General features: G+C 39.8%; 1 protein-coding gene across 3 annotated transcripts in view; it reads right to left on the bottom strand.

Annotated features, from left to right (window-relative positions):
• MACROD2 (mono-ADP ribosylhydrolase 2) overlaps nucleotides 1-25,886 on the bottom strand; it is an 854,218-nt gene that overhangs the window by 658,200 nt on the left and 170,132 nt on the right. For all 3 annotated transcript variants that reach the window (XM_068675719.1, XM_068675720.1, XM_068675721.1), the window contains exon 4: nucleotides 18,546-18,575. In XM_068675719.1, the coding sequence (XP_068531820.1) occupies nucleotides 18,546-18,575 (30 nt within the window). The remainder of the gene's footprint in view (nucleotides 1-18,545; nucleotides 18,576-25,886) is intronic.

Raw genomic sequence — 25,886 nt, 5'->3', positions numbered from 1 at the left:
AAACACATCAATTATTCAATCTAATGTTTCTATTATATTTAATGCCAAATTTATGCAAATATAGATTACTAATGTATGACTAGAAACTAGAAAATATAAGCTTTACTTATTTTTACTTAATAGACAAAAACAATTAGCCATCTCTATGTGGAAATCTTTAGTGCAATTCCTGTTCACTGTGTTTAAAAATTAACATTGTAATTTCAAAACTTTTTGAGAGTCACTTGCCTCAGAGCAGTCTTTTACATCACTTCAAAGCTCAGGTCCTTGTACTTTAAAAGTAGTACCTGAGTTTATTATTGCAGGCAAAGATTTCCACTGAAAATTCTCTTTCAGCGTTTGAACAAGCACTGATGAAATGGTGGCAAAAAGTTCACAGCCAGGCTGGCAGTCACAGAAGCAGTTTTACCAGCACTCCACGAAATTCAGATTCAGACAACAGACCCCTACGTAGTTCAGACCTTTTCAAATAGAGAGGGGCAGATCTGTCGTGGAGCATGGGAAGTATGCCAACCCTCAAAACCAGCAGTATAGCTGGGAAAAGGATTCTGAACTATTGCAACACCTGAAACAAAAAAATGTATGGCTCATAAATAGTTCTAAACACATTTAAACTAGGAGTAATATAAACTTTTAGCTCTCACTAGTGTTTCCTATGTATATCAATCAGAAATGCTAATATAACTCTTTGGAACAACCATATACTGTATGCCTTTTTTAACTGCAAAATTAAAGATACAGAAGAATGTCTTGCATAACACAAAGATAAAAGGTTTCCTTCTGAATTCAGCTACTGTTAACATTTGCACCTGGTGCTTACATAATTAAATACAGAAAACAACAATTGTACCCTAAGAAAAACTTAATTAGATTAGGCATGTAGTAACAAATGCAAAATTACCATCATTAGTATGTCAGTGCTCTACAATGGAAATGCTTAACTGCCAAGTTTACAACTCTCAGGTCTGATTTATTCCCACAGATGAGGAGGAGACAGCCATTTGCACCCTTTTGTAATTTCAGGGCAACTACATCCAAGGAAGAATTACCCACAAAGGAGCACGCAGGGCACTGCTGTCGTCTCACCTCTCTCTCCTGAACTTCGGAAGGTGTACTTCGCTTTACAGACAGCTTGCTCTACAGAGGAAAAACCGGGTTGGGCAGCCTGGAACATCATAACGAGTCTACAGAGTTGTTATGTGTCCTGATCCTTCATCATTAGCCTTGTGAGCTGCTGCAGAGGCACCTGCTTTTCTCACAGAGGAGATGTTGTGAAACACGGCTTTTTTTTTTTTTTTTAATCCTCCCTATTTTTTTTTCTTACTTCAACAAAAATTATTTTATTTCTGGGTTAAAACTGTAACAAACCAAATAAATAAGTAAATAAATCAGGATTAGAGTAAGAAATCTTTCAACATCGTAACAGTATAGATAGTGATATACTGGAGAAGATTGCCTTCAGAAGTTGCAGAGTCATTTCCAGCCTTACTTTTCTCTGATTACAGGCTTTTAAAATAGTTGGGATACTCTTACCTGGACCTGCTAAAGATCAGCAACTGCGATGTCTGTTTGCAGACTCACACAATGGAAAGAAATGATCCCCACAGTTGGAAGACAAGAACAAGTTGTCTTCTCCCCTCTTAGGTGGGGGAAATGGCATTCCGAAATATTCAGATGCCACCAGAATGCCACACGCTTTTAGAAAACCAGCCTAACTTTTTCAGCAACCACAGGAGATCAGACTCACTATGACTAAAAGCAACCAGATACATCACAGCCTTCTGAACCCAAATATTATATTTCACATGAAATGGGCGCACTGCTATAAGACCCAAACTTACTGCTCTAAGTCTGTAATTCTCTAAATGCCAAGATACTTTAATTTGCCAGGAATTAATATGAGCTTAAAATGGGTATTTAAATGCTTTGTATATTTAATCAACTTTCCTCAATTATTAAACTGTAAATATTCCCTGAGTATTAGGGCATTAATTTGATCTAAGAAGCTCCTAGAGACCACAGCAGCCTTCCTGGATATTTCATGCCTGCGATGTTATTTAAACATTAACACTGAAATTGTGAAGCTAAACAAGTCTTCCTCCTAGTGTCTCCCATGACAGGGCAGATATTTAACTAAAGCTAGCATCTAAAGCTAGATAATATTTAAACTGCTGTTTGATAGCACTTGCAGAAGAGACATGATACAACTTGCTCAGTAAGAAGTATTAGGTTTTAAAGAACTTAAATTAAAGAAAAACACATAATTAAAAATTCTATTTTTTTTCTCAAACATACAACGAACCATATGCTTGATGGTAAACCTGTCACACCCACTAGCACGGGCTCTGTGCCTTCCTCGTGCTGCAATACTAAAAGCTTGCTATCACATTTGGCCTTGCAAAAAGAAAATGAAAAATAAAAGAAAAACGCCCCCCCCCCCCCTTCATTATGCATACCCAGAGAAGAGCTAAGCAAAATTGTAACTGTGGCCTGACCTTTAACTTCATCATGTAGTCAAAATAAAAAGTAGTCCGGTTTATGAATTTTTGAAGCAAATTTCACGTTAAAATAGTATGGAACATATGAATGTTTCTTAAAAAAACGGTAGATGCATAAGGTTACCCAGCTGTGCAGCCATGAAACATTTTTTTTTTTGATTAAGTAAGGAACTATGGCAACCAAGGGTACTATGGCCTCACATATGCTGCAATAATGAGACATAATGAAAGGTCTTCAGAGACCTCTCCCACAACTGTTAAAGTTTCATAGCCTCAAATTTGGGAATTAATTTTGAAATAGAGAGAATCATATTTAATATTTGATGTGCATTGATACTTTTTTCCTTTATAATGAAACAAATTCCTCTAAACATCCACATTCTTTATGTTTAAAAATAACTGCTTCTGCTGAATCGACTCTCAAGGGAGAAGAATATAATAATATCGCATATGAACTGTACACTATTTGCTTAGTATACCCTATTTTCAGATATCATTCCATTTGAATAATCACATTAGCAATTTTCCAACTCCTGATGAAAAACTGACCTGTCATCAGAGCAAATTTCCTTCAAAACTCACACATGACTGATATCTGTACCTGGTGTTATTAAGAACACCCATTTTTTGGACACCCATTCCACTAGTCACATACATGCAAACTTATAACAGGTCCACAGTGAGGTCACACTACTTCACTTTTCTGTGAAAAATGACTCGAAATAATTGTCTGATAACTCTGCCAATTCTTTGTCCAGCTGTCACTTCCGAGGGAGAAGTTTTCTACCGAAGCTTTTGTTTGCTGGGAGGGCAGGCAGTCCTGGCTGAAGCGCTAATTGCTTGTAAGCCCAGAGGAGAGGCTAGATTCCACCACAGCTGGGTTATATCTGGACTGAACAGAGGTCCCACCCTTGGACAAATAATCCCCGTGGAGAAATTACTGCCAAATCATCAAGGGTGAAGAAATACAAAGAAGGTAGCAACACCAGGAGTTTTATCCCTTTACACTGACAATACTGCCTTCATTCCTAAGAGCAATGCAACATCAGAGAGGGGAGACCACCACAGTACGGCTAACCATTTTAAACCAGAATTGGGATTAAAAGATAAACAAAGATGACAACTGTAAATTTAGGATTCCATATTTTTTTTCTTCACTTGGAGCAACTGTGAAGTTGGCAGTTCTCTTGCATTTGTTCAAGAAATGAATTCATTTGGCTCAACGAGTTACTGCCTGTTAACAACTCTGCTCCCTTCATCCCAGTACAAACTGGTGAGAGGAGGGAGAAGGGGTGCTACCTGCTGTCACGGATGGATGGTAGGACTCCAGATGAGAAGGACTGGTGACCAAAGGTGTGGTTAGGACATGGCGTAACAGTTTATCTGGAGCTGGCAAGGAAAGGGCACAGACACGGGAATTCAAAAAGGAAGAGAGAACCTGGGAAGTTAGCTTGGGAACAAAACCAAGCCATTTCCCAGTACAGAAACCGGACAGAGAGAAACTGTGACTGCCGAGATAAGGAGAAAAAAATTTTAGAAGGGAATCATAAGGTAAAAAGTTAGAAATGGGACACTCAGTCCCGCACCTCAGACATCTGAGAATAGGGCCTCACATTTCAGTTTACCCAGCAGCAGAGGAAGTTATCACTCATCTGTCCCCTTTGCGCTTGTTTCCATACCCATCGCTTCCCTCTCAATCAGCTCCTTGCTCTTGTCAAAGCAAACCTTTTTAAGACAGGCCTGAAATGGTCTAAATAAATAATTAAAATAAAATAAAAACTCCCTAAAACCAATGCCTTTTATCATGCAAATTTAGGCCACTAGACTTTTGAATGGAAGTGACTGAGGGAGCAATAAACTGTAAATTGCAGGTAGTAGGAGTGGGAACAAGTAGTAGAGAAGAAGGTGGGAATCTTGAGGTGGCTGTTGAGTCTGATTTTTTTTTTTATGTTTCATTACATGCCGAGTTGCTATCTAAGTTCCAATTTGCAGAATTGCTTCGAATTTAACAGACCTACTTTTTGAAATCTAAGGACTTGCATTTCTTTACAGAAATGAGACCCTGGTTTTATAGCTTTGGCCTAAAATACTGACCTTCATCTCTTTCTTTTCTTTGGTAAAGATAGCACTGTGGGTTTGTGGAAGACAAGTAAGTTACCTATGAAATCTTTCATTTGCTTATGAAACCATGTGCCAAACTAATAAGTACCATTGCAAGAACTGGTTTGCAGACCAGGGTTCAAGTATCCCAAAAGTAAAACATGGGATTACAAAACTGAATAAAGTTGATGACTGCAATGAGATTCCAGCTGTACATAATCCATGCATTTGTATTGTTAGAGGCAATATCATAAACACAAATATGCAGAGAGACAGCAAGCCTGCAGGCATCTTTAATAGTGACACTTTCTAACTTTAAGTGCTTGGTTTTTTACCTTAATAACATTCTTTTTAAGATTCTGTGCATATAATACACCCATAGATCACTCAGCCAAGACATAATTGTTTTAATCATTCACATTTGTGAATGATTTGTGAAGCTTACGTGCATTTGCTAAATTGTAGCCCTGCCTGATAAAAATTAAACCAGATGCCTCTGTAAAGCCTAGAGAAACAAGCTGATAATGTAAAAGGAACAGACTGAACTGTAACAGTAGAAGTGTGACAAAAAATATTTTGTTCTTTGCTACTGTATATGTAGCCAAAACTACAACACTGCAGCTCTGTCAGTCCAAATGGCAAAAAAGGATTTTGAATTTTAAAAACATAAATTGGTTTTAGAAGAATCGTGAATTATAAACCCTACAGATTACAAGGCATTTGCATAAGGACAAGGAAAGAAATGTCAATAAAATAAATTTGTAAAGAAGGTAAAATAAAAAATAAACTTTTTTACTCATAAATAAGCTAGCATTTCAATGGATGAACCATTGATGCTCTTCTACTGTTGGAAGAGGCCAGATTCAGTAGATAAGAAAATAATACAATTTCTTAATCCAGTAGGCTATTTTCTGTCATCAGAATGATTTTGAAATGCTTTGTTATTAATACTGCAAAATTTCAAAATAAAAATAAGCAGGCTTTCTCTAACTTAATATAGAAAAGCCTCGAATAAGAACAGTGTATTGCTATTTCTTTAGAATTATTAATGGTGGTAGTTTTGAGTAAACTGCACTTTCACCATACCCAAATTTTATCTTCATCAGTGCAGAAGTGGTTATGTAGCAGTATCTTCTTTCCATTTGGTGGTCCTTCTGCCATTCCTCTAGGGAATTTGCTGTATAACCGATTAAGGTCTAATTATCAGAAAGTTGCTCTCAGTAGAGTACGTTTCCTCTTTTTCCAAATATCATCCCGTGAAACTGGTACTAAAATTACAATTCCTCTTCCTTCCAAACAGGAATTAAAATTCCAATTTGCAAAACTCATATAGACATTATGAAACCCCAGTGAGTTATGCTGTGCCTTCAGAGATCTGATTTTTGCCCTTTTCTATTTGGACCTTTTGCAAAACATACGGTTTTCTTGTCTCATTTTCTGAACTGTAAAATGGAGAAAACATTACATCTCTGTTTACAGAGCAATTAGGATAAATGTACCAAAGGTTTGCGGAGCATTTAGATTCTGCTACAATAATGCTCATATGGATGAGGTTCATCATGTGTTTTCTGTCATAGCTAAGCCATTTTCAGTGGTGTCTGTCTCTGGTTATTTCACACCTCAGTTTACTGTTCCCACACTTCTATTGATTTTAAAAATAAGGTCTAAATTGAATCTACAAAGCGTTTCAGGCAAAACTTGAAGCCTGGGGAAAGGGGAGGTCATTTTTACTCGGTTCTTAAATCATAGGAGCACTCTACTTTGGAGCTTGCTGTATGGCATAAGAATGAAAATCAGCAACTAGAAATTGCAATACCATCCAATTTTATCAGTAAGGAAAGATAGGAACTGTAAAGACAGACTTGGACTTGCAGGTTTTTAAAGACAAGTTTCACATATATATGAGTTTTAATCCCTCATTAGCAATCACTGCATTTTTTTTTTTAATGCTAAAAAAAAAGACTCCTGCTAATATTGTCTGTTTAATAAGAGTTTTAATAGAGTGTTCTCAAAACTGGAAGGAAGAGAGCTGCATGGACAGGCACGCAGACAACTACGAAAGACAAATCTTTCCAAGACTCAACCATCTTGCCAGATGCTCTGCTGGAGATTTTCTTGGCTTTTGAAAAGCCGCATGTTATAATCTGTAAGTGTCTTGCACAGAACAAAGGAACTTTGGAAAAACGTGATCAGCACAGAGCAGCTCATAAATGAGAAGCAAAGCTCTGTGGAAAGAGCAGCAAATTTGAAATAGAAAGCGAGCATAAACCTGGTTTCATAATCCTTCCTCTTATGTAGCAAGAAGAAGGTTTTAAACTCTTTCTTTAATTTCAGTAATTTTGACATTTAATTTTTGTTTGCCTCTGGCTTAATCTGTGATTTTATTTGAGATTTTTCTTGAAAATGCAATGACAAAGAAGTAACTGTTTTCATTAGAAACAAACAAACAAAAAATTGTTGTACATTCTTTCAGTTTGTACATTCTTTCAATTCTGGAAGCTGAGGTGCTAACAACAACCTTCATTTCTCAGAGTCCATTGTCTCTGAGTTTTGGGGATGCAAGTTTTTATGCCCAAGTACACAGTGGAGACGCTTAGGGCTATCTTCTCCCATCCTCCCATATTTTCATTTTACTGGACAAGCATACATTGCAAGCTAGGTAACCAGATAGGATCAACAAATGGCTGTTGCTATTTTGCCATGCCTTGCTGCTCACACCTGTATCATTTACATACATTTGATGTAGAAAGAGCTTGGGGCTTAGAGATACTGTTAAGGAACTCTCCACTTGATGAAGGTCTCTGGTTTGTATTTAGGCTGTTTTCCCCATTCCGATGTGTAAACTTCAGCAAATGTCCAATATTCAAAAATGCCTCTTTTTCCATGACTCAAGTACTTCCACCACTCCCCTCTTTTATTTGTTCTATTTGCCTTAAGATTGGCCATACAAATTAATTAATTAATTAATTAATTGTTTTTAACATGTTTTAAATTGCACTTTGCATTTTCCTCCCACTGAATAATGCATCTGTCACGGGACCAGGAGAAGAACTGTTAGACACCAAATCTGAAAAACAGATTTCCAAACACCACCACTGCTACGTGAGCCTAACAAAACTGCTGTGAGCTCTGCAGAGCTCACTTATTCTTACCTCAGCAAAAGGAACATAGTCGAGATTGTTAGGCTTGAAACTGAGTAACCTTGACAGGTGTCCCAATTTACAGATTTTTCTTTAAGGAAACCAACCAAATGCTTAATTTTAAAAACTGTCGTCTGTAGACTGGCACATATATGTAATGATAAATGCCTGACTTACTGTGTATTCATTGTAACACACAGCCATGTGTGTTGCTTCCTGCACTCCCATTTTCTCCTTTTTCACCCAAGGAGCTATACTCTTCACCTTCAACTGCAGGGTGAGAGTCTCAACAAAAGTATCCTAAGATGTTTAAGTGCACCTTGTTAAATTAAGAAAGATTTTATTTTTTTTTTCTGCATAGAGGACATATATATGACGTGTATTTGTCTACATAGAAAGAAGTGTTTAACATTGTTCATGCATACATACAATTCACATAACAAACACACTGTGAGTTGCCTTACACATTGCGTGATATCTATGGATTAGGGGATCTTTGTGGTGTCTGATCCTGATTTGCAGCTCTGTCCCATAGTATGAAACAAAATGGAAAAAATAAAAAAACGCATTTCTTACATAACCACTTGCTTTTTAGCTTGGATTTTTATCAAGAGCACCTTAAATTTTCAATGAACATGAAATAAAGGTCTTTTCTGGTCTAACAAAATTAATGCCATGGTTTTATTTATTTATCTATGCACATACTTGCGCACACACGTGAAGTCTAACTTTCTGAAAAGACTGCAGGATTCATTCACAAATGTATACAGTCACATATATATATACAAGTATGCATATACAAAAGCTGTAAGCAAAACATTTATACACAGGAAACTGTATGTTCATTATTTAGTGGCAGGTAGATAAGAATGTAATTACCTCCAAACAAAATAAAACTAAACAAAGAGAGTCAATGAGATAGTCTATGGGAAATCCAAGTCCTCCTGAGTAAGAAAAACATTTCAGAGTCCAGCAGGAACTCAGAGTATTGTGGACACAACATTCAGCAACTGCCGAGTGAATAATACAACCTTACCTTCTGGTGCCTAATCAGGTCAACACAGAAGCAATACTATAAAGCTGAGGGCAGAAGTAAGTGTGATCTGGACGTGCTACATTTCAAATTATTCTCCTGAGAGCAACATAGGCATGCTCCTATTCCACTGACCAGAACAGGAGCATCGCCTCAAAGGAAGACATGCTGAATGTGTATTTTTAAAAAGTCATCATTAGGGAAAGTCACTGATATGGAGCAGCAAGTATATGTGCACGCCTGAAACTTAACACCTGATCGTATACCTGCATCAGTTCCTGTAAATAGCAAAGCATAATTTTTCTTTTTAAGTAACTGCTGGGAAAGTGTAATTTACAGGATACAATTAAGCAACATACAACTAAGAAATACTTATAATCAATCCAGAGACTTCCTGTTTATGACTATTACCCGTAACTAGAAGCATGTATAAAGTGACTGGTGAAAGGAAATTAGCACTGTATCTAGCCAAAAAAGAGAATAGATATTTAAACCAAACAACTAAGTTCTAAAGTAGAGTACATATTTTAACTCAACAAGCTGTGATTATATTTAAGGGTGTTTTGAAATAAACTGTGCTTATTTATTTATATAGTTATCCTCACTACATCTCTAGATGCAATACAAAATGAGAAGTCACTAGTTTTAATTAAAACTGAACTAAAACTCACACACAAGTACCCGCTGCAGTAAGAGAGGGCAAAAAGCTTCCATACATACACAGATGGAAGTGTCTTGGGAATAACTGACCTGTAACAAAAGGCCTAGCTCACACAAGAAGTTTGAATAAATTCTATAAAAAAGGTTAAGTTATAGAGAAATCTATTTGCTTTGATCTGATCCAACAAAAAGCTCATAAATAATAACAAGATTTTGGTCTGAAACAGAGACCTTGAAAGGGTTACACTCTACCCTGAGCTACCAGGCTATCGATGGAAATAGTATTACAACTGTATAGAAAGAAACACATTAATGCATAAGTATTAAAATTTTAATTGGCTGATGTACTGTCACAGTGGGGGAACTTGTGGATACAGTCCTCTCAAACCCACTCTATTTACAGAGATGAAAAAGAACAGCATGCAAATAGTAAAAAGAGATAAAACACTTCAACAACCCCACAGAACTGCAGCAGCAATCTTCTAGCAGAAAGGGATTAATTAGGAACAAAGGCAAATGGCCATTTGCCTTAAATTATCAGCTCTTCTACATGATCATTATTTGCTAGGAAAATCTTTGTACCTTTATAGCTATTATCTAAATACCTAAGATATGACGACACAGCATACAAAGCAACTAAAAGCTTTTGAAGCTAGCTGAAATCCAAAACGCTGCACATTTGTTCCGTGAAGCCATTTGTTGCAAGCACACCCCAATCTGACAAATGTATTTGACATGATACAAGAAAATGCCAGACTGACACAAAAAAATACAAAATAATAATGCTTATTTTCTTGATTAAAGAATTCTGTCAGTGCTCTTTTCTCAAACTCGTTCTTCTCCTCTTGAGGGATACGTTCACGTTATGCGCACATCATACACAAATATGAACTTTGGATTTAAACCCTTGCTTCACTTGCATTTGAATTATGTAAATATCAAGCCCAAGCCCTGTGAAATCCAAAACAGAGAGATCTCATCCTGGTTCAGGATGGAACAGGCTTGTCTTTTTCCTGTTCTACATTTTGAATGTCCTAGCATAGGGCTAGTCTATTTAAAGTATTCTCTTTCTGTATTATTATGGGGTGCTTTGCAAGTTGTCTCATCCCTGCCTCCCATTTTCCTTGGAACAACTTTAACTTCTCAAGTTCATGAATATTTATTTGCCACGTAAGTTGATGTCAAGTTACTATTCAGACAGTGAAAAATCTCTTTTTTTTTCTTCAGAAATTTAACCATCAGAAGATGGCTGTAAATTATTAGTACTGTACCTAAGTCACGGCTCTGAGAATGAAAACTTTATCCTTGTCCAAGAAGAGGGATGTTAAAAAAAATGTACCTATGTCAGCTGCTCTTTTCTGCCACTATTGACTGGATTTGACTATTGACTATTGACACTGGCATTTTGAACTCATTAGCCTGCAATTAATTGACTAATAGACAGGGTGGCTGGCAAACATCACTATCAGCAGTCATCTTCTTTTGCACAGCAGTAGCAGCAGCCAGGACGGTTGTGCTACACACCTGATATTCCCACGTTTGAAGACAAACTCCACCACCAATTTGGACCCAAACCGTACGATCCAGATGCTCAAACCCTGGTACCTAGAGGACTACAGCTGCCCCAAACCAAGTGCCCCATCTGGGCCTCAGCCATCACTCTGGAAAGGTGCAGATGCCCACCCAACCCCGTGTCACATCGGCATGACTCATGCCTGTATTTTGGAGATACGCAGGCACTGGATGCTCGTATACAGGCACCTACAGCTCCCCTGACACCTGTGCCACTTAGCTCAGCCCCAAGCCCCAAACGAGCCCTAAAAATACTGACAGCCATCTGCCTAGAAACCAACTTGCTGAGAAAACAACAACAAATTTGAAAAAATGTGTCAATATTGCTCCTCCCTTTGTGTTCCATCTCTGTTCAGATGAGGAAGAACATTTCATTAAATTCCTGCCATAGCTGCTCACATTTTGAAGTCGTATTCTGAGCCTTGCACAAAGTCCAATTCCTCCTTGGTCTGATTTTGGGCTCAGGCTCAGCAAAAGGACACAGAACAGCTCTTTTCCCTCCTGATAAACCCATCTTGCAGAATAGAAATCAGCCTGGGTAATTTCTTTTGAAGGGCAGAGGGGTCCAGGAAGGCTGGGCACTCTTCAAGAGGGAAATCTTAATGGCGCAGGAACGGTCTGTCCCCACGTACCCAAAGATGAGCTGGCGGGGAAGAAGACCAGCCTGGCTCAACAGAGAATTGTGGCTTGATCTTAGGAGAAAAAAGAGGGTTTATAATCTTTGGAAAAGTGGGCGGGCCACTAGGGAGGACTATAAGGATGTTGTGAGGCTGTGCAGGGACAAAATTAGGAAGGCCAAAGCTCATCTGGAGCTCAATCTGGCTACTGCCGTTAAAGATAACAAAAAACATTTTTATAAATACATCAACACAAAAAGGAGGACTAAGGAGAATCTCCATCCTTTACTGGATGCGGGGGGAAACTTAGTTACAAGAGATAAGAAAAAGGTGGAGGTGCTTAACGCCTTCTTCACCTCAGTCTTTAGCAGCAATACCGGTTGTTCTCTGGATACCCAGTACCCTGAGCTGGTGGAAGGGGACGGGGAGCAGGATGTGGCCCTCACTATCCACGAAGAACTGGTTGGTGACCTGCTACGGCACTTGGATGTGCACAAGGCGATGGGGCCAGATGGGATCCACCCAAGGGTACTGAGAGAACTGGCCGAGGAGCTGGCCAAGCCCCTATCCATCATTTATCAGCAGTCCTGGCTATCGGGGGAGGTCCCAGCTGACTGGCGGCTAGCAAACGTGACGCCCATCTACAAGAAGGGCCGGAGGGCTGACCCAGGAAACTACAGGCCTGTCAGTTTGACCTCAGTACCAGGGAAGCTCATGGAGCAGATCCTCTTGAGAGTCATCATGCGGCACTTGCAGGACAAGCAGGCGATCAGGCCCAGTCAGTATGGGTTTATGGAAGGCAGATCCTGCTTGACGAACCTGATCTCCTTCTATGACAAAGTGACGCGCTGGGTGGATGAGGGAAAGGCTGTGGATGTGGTCTACCTTGACTTCAGCAAGGCTTTTGACACCGTCTCCCACAGCATTCTCCTCAAGAAACTGGCTGCTCTTGACTTGGACTGGCGCACGCTTCGTTGGGTTAGAAACTGGCTGGATAGCCGGGCCCAAAGAGTCGTGGTGAATGAAGCCAAGTCCAGTTGGAGGCCAGTCACTAGTGGCGTCCCCCAGGGCTAGGTGCTGGGGCCGGTCCTCTTTAATATCTTCATCGATGATCTGGACGAGGGCATTGAGTGCACCCTCAGTAAGTTTGCAGATGACACCAAGCTAGGTGCGTGTGTCGATCTGCTCGAGGGTAGGAAAGCTCTGCAGGAGAATCTGGATAGGCTGCACCGATGGGCTGAGGTCAACTGCATGAAGTTCAACAAGGCCAAGTGCCGGGTCCTGCACCTGGGGCGCAATAACCCCAAGCAGAGCTACAGGCTGGGAGATGAGTGGTTGGAGAGCTGCCAGGCAGAGAAGGACCTGGGAGTGATGGTGGACAGTCAGCTGAATATGAGCCAGCAGTGTGCTCAGGTGGCCAAGAAGGCCAACGGCATCCTGGCTTGTATCAGAAACAGTGTGACCAGCAGGGCTAGGGAGGTGATCGTCCCCCTGTACTCGGCTCTGGTGAGGCCGCACCTCGAGTACTGTGTTCAGTTTTGGGCCCCTCGCTACAAGAAGGACATCGAGGTGCTTGAGCGGGTCCAAAGAAGGGCGACGAAGCTGGTGAGGGGCCTGGAGAACAAGTCCTACGAGGAGCGGCTGAGGGAGCTGGGCTTGTTCAGCCTGGAGAAGAGGAGGCTCAGGGGCGACCTTATCGCTCTCTACAGGTACCTTAAAGGAGGCTGTAGAGAGGTGGGGGTTGGCCTGTTCTCCAACGTGCCTGGTGACAGGACGAGGGGGAATGGGCTTAAGTTGCACCAGGGGAGTTTTAGGTTAGATGTTAGGAAGAACTTCTTTACCGAAAGGGTTGTGAGGCACTGGAACAGGCTGCCCAGGGAAGTGGTGGAGTCACCATCCCTGGAGGTCTTTAAAAGACGTTTAGATGTAGAGCTCAGGGGTATGGTTTAGTGGGGACTGTTAGTGTTAGGTCAGAGGTTGGACTCGATGATCTTGAGGTCTCTTCCGACCTAGAAATTCTGTGATTCTGTGATTCTTTCCAGCAAGAGAAAACAGATTTTTTGGGCTGCCACTGTTATAATCTGAAGTGGAGGTAAAGGCAAACAGAGGTGGCAAGCAAATCCCACTTCCAAAGCAGAGTCCACCTGATCCTGTACAGAGAATCCCAATTCCATACTAAGTTCATGAACCAAGCTCATGCAAGTTCCCCAAGCCATAACAGTTGCTTAAAATGATGTGCCTACAAACCCTATCTTGGCAGACAGGAGAGGTAGGTCTGGTCCACATTTAAGATATGCTAACATGCTTACGGCTATACTGGAATTAATTTTTTCCACGCCAGAAAAAGTCCCAGAAAAGACATCATTACATGGGCCAACAAACAAAGAGACAAAAAAAGCAGACAGACCTTTCGGGGCAACCAGCTTAAACTGTGTCCAAACAATGCTTCCAAAAGACTGCAAATATAACCCGTCTCGTCTCAGTTTTTAAAGACAAAATTACCATTTTAAAGTACAGAGCTGACAAAAATTACATTCATCATAGGACAAATTAAACTGGGATGTTTCCTTCCCCAACTCGAATATAGGCAACAAAATCTTATAAGGAAAAAAAATTCCCTAGCTTGCTGTTTTATATATACCCTCAATTTAAGCTCAAAGAAAGGAAGCCAATCCAGAAATTAGCATGCAACAAGAACTTGATTACAGTCAGAAAATGAAATAAAGGAAAAATGAACCCCAAGGAAAATAACTGAAAATGAGGTAATTGGGAAGGGGGCACAAAACCCCAAACCTCAGACTATCCAAAACAGCAAGGGGGAGGGGAGATTTCATCTCGTGCTCACTTTGCTTTAACACACTACATGAAATAACATACTTTCATTCCTTGACAAAGCTCCAGACCTGACTGTAAAGAAATAATTGCCATGCAAAAAAAGGGCGTTTTGATTTCTGAACAGCCAAAACTTCAAAATGCATTTTAAAAAAGCATCCCCGTCTCTCAGCGTATCAAATGCTTTTTTTCCCTCCCCTTTCTCCTAATACAGGTAATTTTCTTAGTAATTTTCACCTTTGCACAGTTTAACATAATGGGACAAATAATACATGATGCACAAATAAGTCATAATGCTCTGTGCAAGTTAATAGGGGCAGTGAAATGCTGAATGTGTGATAAATCTAGTCCTGACAGTGAAATATGCCTCCTAATTAAAAATCAATTATTAAAAACAGTAAAGAAAGAAAAAGAAAAAAGACTTACCCACCAAACTCATAATAAAATCCAGGAAACTTCAGAGTTATGTGAAAAGCAGAAAAAAAAAAACAACTTTGACATGTATATTAACTAAAAATTCTTCCACGACTCTATTGTGAGTTTCTTGATTTTATGATTAAACAGTTCTGTGAAAAATTGTTTCTGGTATCTTTTGTACTTTTATCTCTTCATTCCGAATATCCATAAAAATGAAAAAGACATCATTCAAATTGGGAATGCAAGAACAAATCATTACTTCAGCTCTGTGAAATCAAAGTATGCTGATGCCCTGATGTGACTCCAAGGTGACACAGGAATGAGGAGCAGCTGCCCCAAACCACCAGCACCTGGACTTACAACAAAGTGCACTGTGTTTACCAACAACATTGCCCACCGAGTTCCTCAGAAGCTCTCCTCCAGAAGCTGTTTGAAACGCGTGTATTGAGTAATTTGTAAATTTTAGATCGGGGTTTTCAAACAATTATTTCCAACTATTTTGTGTCCAATTCTGGAAAGATTTCATACACAGAACAGCTCAAAAGCAGCTCAAAATCACAAAACATTTTTGCATGAACTTGAGCAAGCTGAAATTTCTGGTTTTCATTTTCTGTAAAACTAAGATATGTATTCATACCCCCAGCAGTGACAGAGAGATTTAATTAACAGGCGTTACTGAAGAGATCTGAATCCCATTAATGGAGAAACTATACTTGTATTATACATTATCATAAATATTCAGTATCCTCAATCAAAAGAAGATGTTGGTGTTTACATATATAATAAAGTTTTAATAATTCACTAGCTGTATTGCACACAGACTACTGTTACCACTTAATTCTGGAAAAGGTAAAAAAAAAAAAACATATCTAGAACTTTAAAACCAAAACCTTTCAACTGAGAAGGAAAGGAAACCTTATGCAGAGAAGTGAACATTGCCAACAGCAAGTTTTTTCTCCACAAGGCTGTAGCAGTGGGGGCCCAGGCTTCACCTGCCTGTAATGGCTGCGGGTTGCCATTTGCTGCTCCCCTGGATGACCCCCAGCCTAAGGACCATGCTTACCTTTCCCTCATCTGAAGGGGCATAGCCAAAGTCAGGAGTACTTTGACAGTGAAATTATCAGGATTTTTTTCCTGAAAAGACTTGGAAAACCTAACTGAGCCCAATTTACAGTGACAAGAACAGAGGATGAGGTGGCTACCCTACTTAAGGGTGGCTTGCAGCCCCTCCAGAGTGCAACAGTAACCATCCAACTCCAAACCATAAATAATGCAGACAATTTGGGTATTTTACCTCCATCAGCATCCAACAGGACATAGTGTTATCCTCCACAGGATCTGGGATTGCACTGGGCATGATTTGCAGGTTTCTGGAAGCAGGGTGATGCAGGGACACCTCCTCTGTCAGGGGGCCAGGGCTGCTGGCCAGCTGCGGTCGCTTCCCCAACAGACTACATGGACCCACTGCGCACCCAAATTCACCCCACCGGAGGAGTTTCTGGCACTGCTGTGGAAACTTATTTCAGAAAAGGTGGCAAAAGCCAAAAATGATGCCAGGGCGTGAGGACAAAGGTGAGTCTGGGAAGAAAGGAGCAACAGCGCCCTGACCTCGACCGTCTGTGCCGCCGCCATCACCTCAGTGAGCGGTGCGCCACCTGCCCTGAGGGGAGGCCCCGAGGCGGGAAAGGGGGCTGAGGCATTTTCGCTGCTTATTCATCTCCTTTTATTTTTTCTCCCCAGTACCAGACCCAGTCATTAGAATTTTGTATATTGTCAATAAATCAACTTGATCACAAAACTTAAACCCTTTTTTTTGGCTAGCAGCAGGGACCGCTGCTAAAAAAAAAAAATCCATGAGAGCTGCTTAGTTGCACATAATTTTAAACGTGAATGTGGACTGAGATAAACCTGTGGCCAAGAAACAGCATGACTGCTCGTTGCTGCAATCTTCTTGAATTCCTGAGCCCTCCAGAGTCCACACTGGATGTCACGGGGAAGTGGAACCCACAAAAAAACTTTCCCAGAGCCGGCATGCTTGGCAGCAGGGACCAATGTGGCACCACATTCAAGTGTACCACTCATCTGTGGGATGCTGCTTGCTTGCCCATTCCCTTAGTAAAATTATTTCAGATTCACAAGTGATTTATCTTCTTTGAGCAAGCATCCTTCACTTCCCACAGTCAACAAATGAAACACGGGTCAGACTGGTGACAAAATCAGCCTTCCAACTGTGTGGCTGTCCTCTGTGGAGCAGCAGTGGGGAAGGCAGAAAAAAGATCCATAAAACACAGGAAAAGTCCCCTCTGCCACAGAGGGAGAGCCACACCACTGACTGCCACGCTGAAAGGACATCAACTTCTCAAGTACAGTCCAGCTGAATAAATACCACTGAAAGTCAATAACCAAATCCTGTTAGGAGCCACAGTGCTCTGGGAACCTGATTGGAATTTGAACATTTGCATTGATGTTATTTTTTTTTCACATTTCCAGCTGGGAGTAAGCACTGGAGAGAAGGTATGCTCCATGGGAACAAGACTCGCGAGTGAAGGATTACCTTTTAAAGGATTATCTTTTAAACAAAGAAAAATTTGGTATACTGCAAGCAACTAACTAAAATCAAAAGAAACAGATTAATCCAATAGGATTATCAGGTAAGGCTTCTCTGTACCTTTAACGTCCAGATACACAGCTGAGAAATATGAACAATTTTATTTAGATGTCTTGGTGCAGTTGTCAAACACCTTTTCATGTGACAATCCCCTGTTCATGGTTCACAAATAAGAGCTGCTTATTCGGTTAAGGTTGTTAAAACAAAAGCTTTTACTTATTATCCTCAGCCTCACAAGCAACAGCAATCTTTTTTTTTCCTTTTTTTTTTTTTTTTTTTTTTTAACAGAGCCCTTTACTTTACCCTTGCATATGTAAGCTCTGATCATCAAGTCCTTTTAACTCCAGCCAGGAAGAAAGATTAGTAGCTGCCTGCACTGCTCCTACATTGTGAAATTTCCAGAACTGAGCTCTTTTACTTCCCTCTGGGAGACAGGGTAAGTAACAGAAAACTGAAATCAAGCACTGCATGGTTTTATTCCTGAATTGTAACACTCATGTTAGCTCTTACGGCCATGGTCCTGCAGTATTGCAAAAAAGCAAACAGCACTGATCTCCAAAAATAAAACATATTTGGAAACAATGGCCACTATATACACTTGTACCTCTCTCTTTTACTAGTAGATATGTTGGCAGCATCACGCACAAAAGAATTGTACTGAAATTTACTTCATAATTCTCACAAGCAGAATGGGGTAAGCAAACAAGTAAAAAAAAGTGCAGAGATAAAACCTAGTTACTTTAGTAAAATAGCATTTTATCTTGTTTTAATTTTGTAACATTTTAAAAAAACTATTTAATACACATTCAAAGTTCCCTTGAAGTAACTTAAATAAAAATCCTAATTACTTAAACACAATATAACATAACCCAGTTTGGTTAGCCCCAGGTCAGCTGTACCCGAATCCAGAGAAGTAAAATAATCCAGCAGCAGTCACGAACCCTGCTGCTTAATGGTATGAAACATTATTGACTTTGCTGAGGTTTCCCATCTAATAATTTTTCTTTTCCATATATAAGATATTTCACATTTATTTAAGAATAAATACAATATTAAGCAAAGGCTTACCTCCTCCACCTCCAAGAAGGCTGGAATTAGCTGCAAGAAGAACAAAAGGAGAATCGTTAGCATAGAGCTTCCTAAATACAGATGGTACCAAAACAGAAGATGTTTCTCAAAATGTTTTCCATTGCTTTCATTTCAGTAACTTCGCTACTCTCCACTTACCCAAAACCATTTACTGCAAACACAATCTATGTAATTTGTAATCATAATCTTTACCTTTGCAATATCTTTGTACATGTAAGCTAATAAATAAAACAATATTAAAGCTAAATGTGCTGAATAGCTTATGAAATTACAATCTTGAATTTATAATTCTATAAACTGCATTTCTTTTTGATTACCAAATGAAGTAAAATAGCCTCTCATTTTAGAGAAACTTTAGTCTCTCTTTAGAGAGACTTTGATGCAACTTTTGATTACCTCTCCTCATTTTCTATGACATGGGACCTTTGAGAACAGCCATGAGAAACCTTGGCCCCATTGAAATCAAAGGGTGCTTTACCACTGTCTGCAATTAAATTGGGATTTCACTCAGTATGCTTAGCTGCTTCTGTGCTACATCCATCCAGCTATCTATCCCAGAAATAGATAAATCGCTTATGGAATGCAGTTTTCAGAGCATGGTGGTCCAAGATGATCCTTCAAATTAAAGTACCAAAATTGGAGCCAAGCCCAACATTTTCTTTTCACAGACTAGGCAAAAACAGAAGACAAGCCTAAGTAAAGTTTTGAGTAAAGTATTTACCCTTTAGATGTATGGGAAACCAATCCCTATCATCATAATATTGAAAACAGTATAAAAGCAACAGTAAATGGGCAAATGGACAAAGGTATTTCTTATCACTTGTTGATGAGTACAGGAGAAGCAAGACAGCGAACTATTGTTCTGCTCCAAGACAAGATACATAGAATAAATCAGGCATTTCCCAGTATCCAAACTTCCTACTGTCAAGATATTGCTTCTATGATTTCCTTCAGCTTCTTAACTGGAAAGCTTTAAGCAGCAAATTCCCTGATGTTATTTTTTTCCATCACTTTCTTGAGACTTTCACAGAAAATCGACAGTTACCTTGCTTTTCCTCCATTTCTTTTTCCAATACTCTACATACATCTTTAATATCTACTTTCATTTCAACTATTTGCAACCAGCTTTCCCTCACACTGCAGTGAAACTGTCTTAATCAGCAAGCTAAACTTTCCATCAAAGTAGCATGCTCAAGATCAAAGAGGGATCTCTGATTCTAAAAAAGCATCATATACCATTAGCACTATCTTACAGTAACTCAAGACAGCACTCTAGATTATCCAAGATGCAATGTCCTTTAAAGAAATAAATATGCAATTTTATATCTAGCCTAGCTGACAATATCAAATCTGAGTAAACCACAAACTAAATGGGCAGTTAGCCATCCTAGGACATGCTGTTCCTACATCTGTTGAGTGGGTGACTCATTAAGACCAAAACCTAGAGGGTTGTTCTTGTACACCTTTCTGATCAATGCCTGGTTCTAATATACCAGAAGATTCAATAGAAGAAGATTGGGCAAATAATCTTTGTTTCTAAAACTAATTGCCCACACAGCTTTTGTAGCCATTTTCAAATAACTGTTTGTTTGGAAATACAGGAAGGCTGGAGTGACAGGCACAAGCACAAAATGGAAAACTGAAAAAGATCATCTGTGCTTCGTGAACATCACGTTAAGCCAGTCTGTTAAAGTCTTGTGCTGATGAAATGGGAAGGTCTCCCACTCCCTTCTCTTTATATCACTCATCCCTGGCAAGTGACAACCTTCCTGTTTGCTGCATGAATTCTTCCTTCAGATTCAACTCAGTAAACCAGGTGAAAATAATCCACTATTCTTTTTGGTACTGTTTTCCAACACATCACTGAAGTGAAACGGCTCGTGGAAAAACACACAAGAGGAAGAACTGTGTGACTAGAAAAAAGACAATGGTGGCAACAGAGTTTGGCGAGATGGGATCCTCCCTTTTGGCAGTCAAAAATGACTACAATCACTCCAGATCCTTAACTTTAATGTACCTGCATCCCAAGAATCAACTGTTTTCCTAGGACATCACTGTCACAGTTACTTTGCTTTTAAATGGCACAAGAATCATTTACACTCCTGGCTATCCTCTATCAAATGATAGCAGGGAACACATATTGCCATATATATAAATTGACTTTGAAAAAATACACAGTAATAGTAATAATAAATCATAGATTCCTGCAGTGGTTTGGTTTGGAAGGGATCTTTAAAGATCACCTAGTCCAACCTTCCTGCCATGGGCAGGGACACCTTCCATTAGACCAGGTTGCTCAAAGCCCCATCCAGCCTGGCCTTGAACACCTCCAGGGATGGGGCATCCGCAGCTTCTCTGGGCAACCTATGCCAGTGCCTCACCACCCTCTGAGTGAAGAATTTCTTCCTTATACCCTAAACTAAGTCTACCATCTTTTAGTCTAAAGCCTTCACTCCTTGCCCTATCACTATAAGCCCTTGTAGGAAAGAAGGAGAGAGATTTTTTAAAAGCCCCCTTTAAGTACTGAAAGGCTGTAAAAGAGGTCTCACCAGACCCTTCTCTTCTCTAGCGCTTAACAACCCCAGCTTACTCAGCCTCTCCTCGTAGGAGAGGTGCTCCAGCCCTCTGATCATTTTTGTAGCCCTCCTCTGGACCTGCTCTGACAGGTCCCTGTCCTTGTGCTAAGGCCTCAGAACTGAACACAGCATTCTGGGTGAGGTCTCACGAAGGCAAAATGGAGAGGGAGAACCACCTCCCTTAACCTGCTGGTCATGCTTCTTTTGATGCAGCCCAGGATATGACCAACTTTCTGGGCTGCGAGCATGCACTGCCAGCTCATGTAATTTTTCATCCACCAGGACCCCCAAGTCTTTCAATCCATGTATCTCCGAATCTGTACTGATGATGTCTGGGATTGCCCTGACCTATGTGCAACACCTTACACTTGGCCTTGTTGATCTTCATGAGGTTCATGTGGGCCCACTTCTCAAGTTTTCTCCAGGTCCCTCTGGATGGCATCCCCTTTTTGTGTCTTCTCAACTGTACCACTCAGCTCGGTGTCATCTGCAAATATTGCAGGCATACTGCAAAAACTGCTGCTGAACTTCAATCTCTATGTATTCCCCTGCTCTTGCCCTCTCTGAAATTCAGTATTAAGGGCCGACACAAATTAGAAACAGTCACATATTTCTACAGGAGCCTCCAGAGTACTCCTGTACCAGGTAACATCACCTGCAGTGAAATGAGCATATCTGAGATAAAAATCAGCATAACATTCTGTTTCTCAGCATATGAAATATCTACTGCCATGAGTGTGCTATACAACATTTCTTTTTGGCAATGTAGAATGCACCTACAATTACCGTTCTCATTCTTGAATGAGTCAAATTCTAGGATTTCAGTGATTATCTCTGAGAGACATAGCTAAGATCTGCTCTACCTCAAAGTTCCAAAAGTTTCCACTGCTAAAAAAGTATTCTTCTGATATCCAGCCAATATTCCCATTGCAAAATCTCATTTGCTGGCTTCTCAGAGAATTATGTTTCTCTCATGAAGTTTTCCTGACAATGCTCACCTTTCCAATACCTTCTAAAACTTGTTAATAACATATAAGTCAGCATCACACACTTCTCTATAGAAACAGCAAAAACATTTCAAACAGATTTTTGGCTCCAATGGATCTGTCGTAGCTATTGGAATTGTGGCAGTAATTCTACAGGCTTTTTTTTTAAAAAAAACTTTTATTTTAGTTTATTTCTTATTAAAGCATTACACTTACGTACTAGAAGGAAAATAAAACTCTTTTCCTATGATGCCGGGAAGGACCATGGACAAACTATGAATACAGTATCCTCTCCAGAAAGATAACTTGTCACTCAAAACCCAGGAACTTGTATTTTCAGATGTTTCAGACTGTACCCATAAGGTTCAATAAAACATACCACTCAGGTTTTGGGAAGGCTCTGCCATTAAAGAAGTACCAAGTCGCTTACCTCTCTAAGAACACCTCATCTGCAGCCAGAGCTACGGATTTTCACCTCCACTCAGAGAGCAAGTCAGCACAGCCCCATGGCTGTAATCACATCATATTACACTGGAGCAAGTATAGCCTCTCTTCTCAGGCCTCCAGTGTTAATCTACAGCTGCATTTCATCCACAGTGCTCCCAAATGATCGAATCTTGCAAAACACCTTGAAACGAGCAGGTATGAGCAACAAGATATGGAAGCAGTCAGCCTCCAAAGCTGATGCAGTCCAAACTGCCTCCTGGGTTGGACCACTGCACTGTGTGCAGGCACAACTCCCACATCTAACTCAGGGCATGTCCAGTCCTAAGTAGCACTTAGGACAGTATTTTTCTTTGACTAGTTAACCCATCCTGACTAATCTTTTGTCCTTATTTCTCTATTCTACAACTGAGTAAGACTCTGGAAACAGGAGATTTCACAGGGTGGGGGGAGAACTGAATTGTTACCAAGTTACCAAGACAAAGAACAGTAAAAGAAAACAAACAAGCATAAGAGGGTCTCCAAAAAAATGTGAGGGCAAGATTACTTGCACCTCATTTCATTCTCCATGTCACCCTTTGAAGCTGACTTGCCCAACCTATCTGAAATTGCCTCTTTACAAGCTATAACAGATTCCTGGGCATTAACTCAGAAAATCCAGTCACAATACAGATCTTGAAATATGATTTTAATATGTTCTCTTTTATACTTAGAGGAGTGACGACAGAGTGGTCAGGCAGCCAGCAGAGTACACAGCTCCTTGTCAGGCTCCAATATAACACATGTTGATAAAGCCCCACTGAAAACACCTCACTTAGCAATGGCCCGCAAGAGGCAGCATAGGTGACGAGCAGCATAGCTCGTCTAACTTTACATGTTTCCATTTGCAACAGCTAACACAGACTTCAATTAAAAACAAAACAAAAAAAAAAAAAAAAAACAGGCACATACAGGGAGCAATTCCCTGGGGGTATATTGAATAGCAGCTTCAGGATGAGACAAATCACAGCACAGGAGATGTTACGCATCTGCACCACTTTAAAAGGAGTCTTGGACTCTACATTTTGAGACAGATCTCACCCCAGTCTGCCTCAGTACATCGAACAAAAGTACATCCAGGAGTAGTAATGTGCCTTTCAGCCTTTTAGGTCTAGATTTCTTATTATTAGATACATTAGAAGCATTACCAGTAAGGAGTGTTGCTGCAAAGTTCAGGCTCATCTCTAAGAAAAAAGCCATTTCAAAAAAATCCACATAAGAGAAAACACTGTCTCTATTCATTGAGTATAGCAATTTAGCCCTTAATGAGATGTTTATGACCCCAGATTCAACCAGAAATTCGGTATTTCTAATGACTCAGCACCTCAATGGTTTAGGTTTTTATTCTTTATAACATAAAGGAACAGCACCGGGACAGGGCTACTTTACTCCATAAGCACTTGCCTGTTCTACCCAGAAAACTCAACTTTTGCTCTAAGAAACAAAATTGTTTTCAAAACACTTCTGCAGGGAGGGAAGGGAAGAAAAAATAAAAAAAAAAAATAGACATGGGAGAAAAGAATTTAAAGTAAGCTTAGTTTCTCATTATGGAATACCCATACTGAAATCTCAGGTTACTAAAACGTACAAATTTGAATAATGACTATTCCAGCATATTTGACAAATACGAACTGGACATGAATGTTTTAAATCTCAGCCTTCTTAATGAGTGAAGTCATATAGCTTTCCAACACTTCTTCAAATGAATAAGCAGACCAGAAACTCTGGCACAGGTCTTAACATTTTGCTCAATGTTCTCTTTACAACACTCCTTGCCAGGAAGAAGGATTATTTGAAATTTGTGGAAAGCAAATGAATACTGAAGTAGTTCACCTCAAATGAAACTGAAAATCTTTCTGTGCTGTAAGCCAAAATGTATAAAAAGTGAAAAAGGACCTATGTATGGGTTGCTTAAACCGACATTTGCAGTCACAGAAATGTTTTTTTCCTGCTGTCAATTCTATTGAATTTAGAAAACAGAAATGATGCGAATACCAATTTTTGTGATGTCTCTGGAGATAGCATGCTTTTAGCTTTGTTAACAACATAGCTGACTAACTCTGGTTACTTTTTGTTGGCATATACTCATCTGACAACATTTTTAAACGTAAATTCTTCTGGGAGCATGTCATTGTCAAGTATTAATGGCACTAGTAACTTAAATTGACATCTATGTCATGCAGCCATGCATCTGTCAGTGTAATAAAAATATACTTTTAAAAGATTACTTGATATTGTCTGACTTTGGCAGCAGATGTTTGAGCTTATTTTGATGTAAAAAAGATTAAATATTTTTGTCAATACTTTCTAATTGTGAAATTTATTCAAGAAGACATCTTTATAACTGGCAGTGTTGTAAGATGCAAGGCATTCTATTGCCTCAGACACCATTTTTATTCATCAATAAAACATCATAACAGGCAGCTGGTGAGCAGAGTACAAGTAATTTATGGAACAGGAAGCTACATTTCTTCTACATGTTTTCTGAATAAGAAACCCTTACCTGCCACTGCATTTTGTTTGATCTTTTCTCAAGAAAGCAGCGAGAACAAAGAAAAGTGAGCTAACAACTGCACCCTGTACATTCAACCATTTTTACACAAGATGTGTTTTGATGCCTTAAAGTAAAAAGCTTTAGGCTTAAAGATCACAAAATATTTACTATATATATTTATATATAGTAAATAAAATGCAGTCAAATACGACATGGGGAAGTATAACCGCCACTATAATTAACTTGAAATACTTCCTTGCACGCAAAGCCACCGCATGCAAGGAAGGAGAGGTAAAATACCATTATGATAACAGACAGCCAGATTTGTGAAGTTATCTAAGTGCCTAATGATGCAAAGTAGAGACCACTATAAATTAGAAAAGCCACCCAGCCTATGAAATACGATTGACTTAAAGTATTTAGGCACATTAGTAAGTACCACTATTAGCACCTTCCAGACACCTACCTGCCTTTTGTAAACACAACCTTCAGGCACTTGATGAATATGGAGGGTGTGACTATATCCTGCACACAGCCGTACACCACCAGCACCTCTGTGATACAGGTAGCAGTAATTTACTGTTTTCTACCATGCAGAAAATTTCCACAAATGAGTCACTTCTCCCTATACCTGCAAAGGGCTTTCACCCCTCTGGACTGAATGCTCCAGCTCATGAGCAAGCTGGATGGTGATGGAGACGGCCACGCCAGGATGGCAGGCACAGATCGTCAGTCCCCACGGTGAGCTGGCTGCTCTGCACACCTTGGCCCCTGCACCTTG

This window comes from Anas acuta, chromosome 3, assembly GCF_963932015.1.
Source record: "Anas acuta chromosome 3, bAnaAcu1.1, whole genome shotgun sequence".
Taxonomy (NCBI): domain Eukaryota; kingdom Metazoa; phylum Chordata; class Aves; order Anseriformes; family Anatidae; genus Anas; species Anas acuta.
Note: the sequence above shows the minus strand (reverse complement) of the source record. Positions and strands in the feature narration are given on the sequence as shown.